Source organism: Indicator indicator, chromosome 5, assembly GCF_027791375.1.
Source record: "Indicator indicator isolate 239-I01 chromosome 5, UM_Iind_1.1, whole genome shotgun sequence".
NCBI lineage: Eukaryota > Metazoa > Chordata > Aves > Piciformes > Indicatoridae > Indicator > Indicator indicator.
The window spans coordinates 5517929-5526543 of record NC_072014.1 but is presented as its reverse complement, the minus strand read 5'-3'; the positions used below and the strand labels follow the sequence as shown (position 1 = coordinate 5526543).

General features: G+C 46.7%; 1 protein-coding gene across 1 annotated transcript in view; it reads right to left on the bottom strand.

Annotated features, from left to right (window-relative positions):
* Positions 1-4281: 4281 nt before the first annotated feature.
* The window catches only part of GLS (glutaminase), a 71837-nt gene continuing 67503 nt past the window's right edge, over positions 4282-8615 (bottom strand). Inside the window, 4 exon segments of the mRNA XM_054381470.1 lie at positions 4282-6790; positions 6792-6839; positions 6841-6954; positions 6956-6989. Of these exon segments, the coding sequence (XP_054237445.1) occupies positions 6764-6790; positions 6792-6839; positions 6841-6954; positions 6956-6989 (223 nt within the window). The 3' untranslated portion in view covers positions 4282-6763.

Here is an 8615-nt window from a genome sequence, read left to right as displayed (position 1 = left end):
TGTCTCGGATGGTGAGCCCAGCAGAGATTGATACTGTGGTATGGATCATAAAGCAGCCTTTCTTGGGAGGGTTGAGCCACAAGGTGCCTTTTGCTTCCCCGCCCCCCCAAATGTAGATCACTTAACACAAGCCAAGACTTCAGAATATGGCTCTTTAAATGTGGAGGGAAAGCAGGGAATTGCTCTCAATTGTTCTTTCTACTCATTGTGCTGTAGGGGTGGAGAACAGGAGAGCAAAGCTTTCTGTGTGGGTCTTGTAGGGAGTGGGAAAGAAGGTTGGTTCTCCTCTGCCTCTCCTCTAACATAGCAAAGCCACAGCTGGAGCCTTGTGTGCAGTGCTGGGCTCCCCAGTTTAAGAGAGACAAGGAACTACTGGAGAGAATCCAGTGGAGGCTACAAAGATGCTATGGGGCCTGGAGCATCTCTGTGAGGAGGAAATGCTGAGAGACCTGGGGCTGTTTAGCCTAGAGAAGAACAGCCCCAGAGGGGAATCTTCTCAGTGCTCATCAATATATATAAGGGTGGGGGGTTAAGAGGATGGAGCTGGGCTCTTTTCCGTGGCTTTCAGGAACAGAGCGAGGGGCACAAATGGGAAGGCAGAGAATTTTTCCTTAGCTTAATTAATGTTTTCCTTTTCCTCTTGCAGATGTGTTCAGCCTATTCAACTTAAAGGTTGAGCTTTTCACTGCATTATTAGCACAGCTGATCAGTTTATGCATCCCGCTCTGTAGTCAAGGACTCAGTAACCCCCTTCAATTCTTTGGTTTCTCAACCTGAAGGTCCAGCAGTAGCTTTTATCTAATGGACATAAGAACAGCAGGCTGAGCAACCTCCTCCCAGGCACTGGGGCTGGTTGGTTTTGTTTGGTTAGTTGGCTGTTAGCTAAACAAGATCCCTGCCGAGTGGAGGAGAAGAGGATAGGAATGAGAGGTCAGCAGCAAGAGCGAGGGGAAGAATCATGAAGGGAATTGGTGAAATGTAGTGTTTAAAAGAGTTGGCTGCACCTGGAAAGCTTCAAAGGAGACCTAGTTCTTTTTCAGAGGTTCTGTTCTGAACACTTGCACCTCCTGCGTAACGATTTCTGAAGAACTTTCATAGCTTGGAACTTTGATCTGTGCCACAGAAAGGGGAGAGGACCACTGCAGGTTGTTAAGCCATGCTCAGTCCATGTGCTGCTGAAGTTCATCCTGGTTTTCTCCCTTCTAAGGGCATGGGCTACTGAGAGAACACCAGCCAGAAACGGTGCCTGCATTTTCATCTGGCAGAGGCTGTTTAGCACAATCTGCCTCATGAAGAACACTTCTTAGGATACCACCTTTACATCTGCAGTGGCATATGCTCAGCTTGCAGCACAAAACATATCCTAGCAAGACCAACGCCTCTGCAGACTCTAGCAGCAGTATCAGACAAAACCTGAACCTACTTGTAAGAGTGCAAAAGGGGTTGGAGGATGTTGTTACTCACAATAATTAACCCACCCAGGTAAGGAGGTGGTCACTTATGTCTTTTACATGCCCCATTTAGGTTATTCCAGGTGGAATGGGCCTGAATTGTCTCCAACTGTCGACTGGAATAGCTACAGGACCCTACTGGCTTTGGTAATGATGCGAGTTTCTGGTCAGGGATGAGGCACAGACAATTGAAGTTACCTTTAGACGGAGTAGGGGCTGCAGTACTTACTCAGAGGATGAAGTTAGGCTTCCACCAGAGGAAGAACAGGTTTGTTTCTTAGCATGTTTGAAGATAACAAGTGATAGTTGAGAGGCAAGGTTGTCTGAAGCAGCTGGTCCTTGGACTATGGACACCTATTGTCCTGAGCTGGCTCATTGGCATGTAGCTGAGGAACTGCAGCACACTCACAAAGGATCTCCCGAAGTACAGGACCTAAGCAACCCTTCTCTAGGTGGCCTTCAGAGGTCCCTCCAACCTCAGCCTGTGTGTGACTTGACAGCAGCTGCCACTGCAACCTCTCACCCTAATGCTACCTCTTCTCAGTGCCTGGGCGGAACTGCAGAGCTGCTGCTCTACCATTCAGAAATGCTCAATCCATCCTCTGCTGCTCTCACACCAAGTGAGTGGTTCCCTTCAGGCTGTTGTCCCTGGGCAGATTGCTGTGCCCCCTTCAAAAGCTCCAGAGCCAAGAAAATTGGCAGTGCCTGGAGCATGTCAGATCTATCCTTAAACAGGAAGCATTGTTCAGCTGATTTTTTTTTTTTTTATACCTTTGGCTGCTGAGGCCAACAGTGCTGCAGAGCACCACCACTGGCACCGCCCTGCTGTTCTTGTAAGTAGCTGAATGTAGTGCAGTACAAACCCCAAGTGCTTCTTCCTCCAGCTCCTCCTGGTCTGCAGGCAGCAGTTTGTGTTCAGTAGTTTCCATATCTTGAGTTTATCAAGCAGGGTGAAAGGGTGGGAGATTGAAAGCATTTGCTTTAGCTATGGCTTTGTCTTTACACTGCCAGGAGTTCTCAAAGCAATGTTTGTTTGGGGGTTTTTTTTTGTGTGTGTGTGTTTTTTTTTTTTTTTTAAATCCCTGATTGGTAGAGGATTCTTTGGCCATTTAAAATAAATGGAGCTGAGGTTTTGTGTTTTGGCTACTTCCTTAGTCTGCCAGTAGCTTATAGCTCATTTTCAATGTGCTTGTGCAGCTGAACAGTTGCAGTTCTGAAGCCTCAGGCTCTGTACATGCTTTTACTTCACTGTATTGGTGCATGTCAGTTACAGATTGCTTAGAAAGGGACTGGTGCATTTCTTTATGTGACTGCTTGTATCAGATCACAGATTGTTTAATTCTTTCCCAACCAAACTTCAATAAACTCAACTTGAATTTGTAACTTTGAGTGGCTAAGAAGGGTAACTGGTCTGTAGCTAAACTTGGTGAGCCATCAAGACAGCCCCAATGACTCCTATTTTTCTCTGGGGCATCTCACACTTACCAGTTTCTTATGGTACCTGCATCACCAGAAGCATAAAAGGAGCAAAGAATAAACCAGAGCTCTTAATGGTGGGAGTCTTAAAAAAAAGCAGACAGTGAAAGGACACAGCTCTAGCAAAACAGGTTTCCAAAAAAAGAAAGACAAAAGCTACGTCAGAGCAATTCTGATTTCCTATGAGTTCTGCATGAAGGAAATAAGCAGAGGAGGTTTTCCTGGCCAGCCATCCCCCTGACTGAAGTCTTTCCCCAGCAAAAAATGTTAGATTTAGACTGGAGGTAAGGAAGAAATTCTTTACTATGAGGGTGGAGACTGAAACAGACTGCACAGGGAGGTTGTGGATGCCCCTTCCCTGGAGGTGTTCAGGCCAGGGTTGATGAGACCTTGAATAACCTGGGCTAGTGGAAGGTATCCCTGCCCACAGTAGGGAGTTTGGAACCAGATAATTTTCAAGGCCCGTCCCACCCTAAACCATTCTGTGAACCAACCAATAACCCCCACCACAAGCACTCGTCATCATCTTGGTATTTCCATTTATTACGCTGTAAAAAGCAACACTATCTGGATTTTTATTTCTTAAAATAAATAACTTTCTTTTTCAGAACCAGTACAGCTCAAGTTTAGATTCATTCATGGGAAACTGCTAGAAATACATTCATCACTGTCTAGTCCCCCACAAGACAGAATCTAAAAGTCGAGAGATCAGCCCAGTCCGGTTACAATGACACTGCCAAGAAGTACAGTCACTGACAGCCCCGCTCTGAGGCGGAACAGAAATGAGAATCAATCAGTCTGGTACGATGCTTTTTTTCTCCACAAAGATGGGCTAATTAATGCTAGGACTATGACAATAGTGCTGAGTACGAAGCATTAAGTTAGCTGAAACAACTGGAAGCTGTGATACGTAGGGCAGGGAACAGACATGGCAGGAAAAACGGAGGAGTGTGGGAGGGGAAAGTCTCTTTGGAGCATTAAGGAAGTCAGTGGCTGAGAAGAGAACCAAAAGCTAGTGATGGTAGAAGCTAGGTTGTCAGTGTCATGAAGGATGAAGAGCCAAACCAAGGTACTGCTATCATCTTTACAGTCATAAATAACATCATGGCAAAGCAGCTGCAGCACTGGACTGGACGATGCCAAAATGATGCCTCTGGCATACTAAAAACTAACCAGCAAAGATGCACTGAAGCAAAGGCTGGCTAAAAGCACTCAGCATGACTCAGGAAAGGGTTAAGTTTAGCCAGGATCCTTAATGTTAACTCAGAGAAAATGCCTTCTTTTGGTGGGTTGGGTTTAGGTTGTTTTTTTTTTTTTTTTTTTAATCTTAATATATATGTATTCTATACCTATCTTTAAGAAAAAAAAAAAAACACCAGTTGCAACACTGCAAATTTCAGTTAACTAAAGCTAAACCAGGTATTTTTCTGAGCAGCCAAAGGATGTGTTTGAACAGGAAAAATAAAACATATATATCTATATATCTATGGAAGAAGTCAGATTAGCACTGAGAATCCAGAACACTAAACTAGAGCCCGTCTGAAAATACTCCTCCACACTAAAGCTGACAGAGAAAACCTGCTGGAATTTAGCTCAGGGTGCAGCAGAGAAGAGGCCTGGTGCTCCTCAGCCAAAGTGGCTCAGTAAAGAACTAGAGCCCATTTTCTTTAGTTTTTTTGACTAGAGGTAAGGTGGCTGTGATACAGGACTTGAAAGGGTTAAAAGCCTTCAGAAAAATAGCTGATCTTCAGCAAACAGCACAAAAAACCCAAAACCAAGAGCAGCAGCTCGTCAACAGCAAGGGAGAAAAAGTGTTTGATAACCATGCTGGGGGCCAGCACTGAAATGCTGGTTTGGGGCTTTAGACTTCCAGGCTCTTCCAAGATGTCCTCATTCTGATGAAGATGTCCCTGTGCTGAGTTATCAAGCACTTCTCCATGTGGCTCATCCTCCCTGCAGGGAGCCAGTATGGCATGGTGATGAGAGACTGTACAGGACCCTGAGAGGATGGCTCCTCAGCTAGCCTGCCCTGCTGGCTCGCTCTGGAGAGCTGGCTTCTCCCTAGGCCTTAGGGTGCCCCCATTTGCAAAAGGAGACTAACGTGGTTCAGATCATCTTCAGATAAAGTGCTTGGGCCATTCTAAGAAGAACTGGGGTGTTGTTTCAGCAGGATCTGGTGCCTAAACACGGAAAAGTGGAACTCTCAGATCTACCAAGGACTTGCAGGCTGCACGTTAGGGTCAGAACAGCCACGCACACGCTCCTCCAGCACCATCTCCTTCACCATGTACTAAACCATTCACACCTAAACATTCTCGTGCTCAAACTCTTGCCTACGTCCAACAGCTCTGGTGGGTTGTGAATATCCAACTCTAAATTCCTAAGTGGCTGCTGACTTCTGAGGCAGAAGCAATTGCCCCTAGGATGAGGCAGCTGCCCCAGCATTGCACTTCCACAAACAACAGATACCTGCAACCCTGTGTTCCTCTTGACAGGGCACGTGCCCAGCTGGCTGCAGTTGGAGGGGCAATAAATGCCACCCTGCACCACAAGAAGCATCTCCTACTTGTGCTCCTGATGCTGAACTCCTTGTTCTACACCCGTGGAATCCCACCGATGCAGCAGTACTTGCTCCCTGGGTTAATGGTAGTGCAAGAAGAGAACGTACACAGAAGTGTGGCTTACCTCCTGCTCTGCTCGTGCTGGGATTTGCTCTGTGCTCCTTAAAGCTGTTTCACTCCACTCGTGCTCCTTAACACAAGCCTTACATCAGGTCAGATTTGCAGGTAATATTTGGTGTAGCACTTGGCCTTTCACACGCTTCCATTCTCCCTCGCTGGTTCTGGTTGCTACTGCCAAGAAGCACCCCCAGGGGAGCCCAGGGGAGGGGTTGTTGCAGCTTGTGAAGGCTGTAGTGCAAATCTACCTGCAAGGAACACGACTGCACCGAGGGGAAGCACCTGCTGCCCCCAGCTACAGGGGAAGCACTCTAGCAGCTAAACGAGGACGAGGTGAGACAAAGGGAATTGAAAGGCTTAAAAACACAAAACACAAACCCCACTACAAACACCCTGTGATGGCACAACTCATACTCCCATATGCCATTTGGTCAAACAAATCTCAACACAAGATTCCCTGACAAGACTCTCTCTAAGAACAAGCCTAGACCATTGACAAGTGTCACCCTACAGACTCTTGTGGATATTTATATTATGTAAACAAGGTTGTGTGGAAAGATTTTTAAGGTTTGGGGTTGGGCTAGGCTTTTTTTCCAGACACCCTCCCCAACAAAGGTTAAGTGCAGATCCTTACTTCACACACCCAGCCTAAATCTACACATCAGCATCCTCAGCTTCTGAAGAACCTCACTGATGCTCATACCTGACAGTACTCCAGCTCATCTTGGCCATATTGGAAACAAAGGGCTAGAGAAACAAACAAACAAAACCTCAGCAGAAAAAAAAAAAAAGAAAAAGAATTCCTGACCACAGACTATAGAGTTGACATAAAACACCTCCAAAAAAATAAAAAACCCACCAAGAAAAAAACCCAAGAAAACTAAAATAAATTAAGTAGTGCACAGTAAAGCCAACAACACCTAAATATTGGGGGTTTTTTTCTACATCAATTCTATGCAGCATGAGGTAATATTGCTCACATTATGGAGGGAGATTCTTGGTTGGTTTTTGTTTCTTTTTTTTGTTTGTTGGTTTTTGCTTTTGTTTTTGTGAGAGAGATTGGATTTGTCCTGTGCGTATAGAAACTCCTGTAACATAACACTGAAGTAACAGACTTCTGGAAAAGAGATACCACTATCAGATAGAAACACACACTCTTCATGACTTAAGTCTACCACAATTAAAACAGGTGAGTGATCTGATTCTTAGGGTCGAGCTGCAGACGATTTACAACAAGCCGTCCAGGTTCTTGTGAACCGTCCGGTTCTCCTTGCCCTCGTTGGCGTCTTCCGACGGAGTGTATTGGACCTGATATTCCTGAAGGATTTTAAATACATCGTGGTGCCCAAAGTGTAAAGCTTCGTCCATGGGAGTGTTGTTCCACCTGGAAGAAAGGAGGGAGGGGGGAAGGTGAGAGGTTAGGAAAAAACTGTCTTTGCTGAAAGAGTGGCCAAGCCTTGGAACAGGCTGGCCAGGGAGGCGGCAGAGTTGGCATCCCCAGAGGTGTTCAAGAGGTGCGCAGATGTGATGCTTCAGGATATAGTTTAGTGGTCATGGTAGTTGGGTTATGGTTGGGCTCACTCAGAGAGTCATCCAGAGGTCATCTAGTCCGACCCCACTGCAGTCAGCAAGGACATCCTCCACTAGATCAAGTTGCTCAAACCCTTGTCAAGTCTGACCTTGAATATCTCCTGAGATGAGGCCTCAACTCCCTCCCTGGGCAGCCTATGGCAATGTTCCAGCACCTTCCTGGTAAAGAACTTGTTCTTAACATCCAATCTAAATCTGCTCTTCTCTCATTTCATACCACTGCCCCTCGTCCTGTCACTGCAGGCCTTTGTAAACAGTCCCTTTGTAGCCTTCTTATAGGCCCCTTTCAGGTACTGGAAGGCTGCTATTAGGTCTCCCCAGAGCCTTCTCCAGGCTGAACAACCCCAACTCTCAGCCTGTCCTGGTAGGGGAGTTGTTCCAGCCCCCTGATCATTTTTGTGGATCTTAAAAGGTCTTTTCCAACCTTAATGATTCTGCGATTCTCTCAGCACCCAAGGACAAAAGCAGGAACCACCCAGTTCTTTACATTGTGTGCTAATAACGAAGCACACACAGACCACTCTCAGAACACACACCCCACATCAAGTTCAGTAGCTAGGTTCACAGGCTGGAGAATTAGACAAACTGGAGTTTTGGGTGAAGAGAAACCTAACAAAAATCCTGCAATGGCAAGGGTGGAGTCCTGCACCTGTGGAGAACAGCCCCATGTATCAGTACAGCTTAGGGACTGATGCTCAGGAGCAGCTCTGGAGAAAATGACCTGGGAGTGCTGGCAGACAACAGCCTGAGCGTGAGCTAACAATGTGCCCTCATGGCTAAGAAGGCCATTGGCCCTCTGGGGTGCATTAAGAGTGTGAGCAGCAGGTCAGTGAAGGTTCTCCTCCCCCTCAACTCTGCCCTACTGAGGCCTCGTTTGGAGTACGGGGGCCAGTGCTGGGCTCCCCAGTTCAAGAGAGACAAGGAACTACTGGAGATAGTCCAAAGGAGAGACACAAAAATGTCAAGGGGCCTGGAGCATCTGTCTGATGAGGAGAGGCTGAGACCTCTCCTCAGGAGCCTGGAGAAGAGCAGCCTGAGGGGGAAATCTTCTCAGTGCTGAGCAATAGCTAAAAGGGGAAGGAGCAAGAGGATGGGGCCAGACTCTTTTCAGTCGTGCCCAGTGAAACGACAAGGAGCAGTGGGCACAAAGCAGAACCCAAGAAGTTCCACCTAAACATGAGGAAAAACTTCCTTGCTGTGAGGGTGCTGGAGCCCTGGAGCAGGCTGCCCAGAGAGGTTGTGGTGTCTCCTTCTCTGCAGAGATTCCAAACCCTCCTGGACACTGGGGTCTGCTATGGGTAACCTTGCTTTAGCAGGGGGGTTGAACTGGATGATCTCCAGAGGACTCTTTCAGCCCTCATCACGCTGGGATTCTGTGAAGCTAGGAATAACCTTTTAAATGCTGGTTTTAATTGCTTCA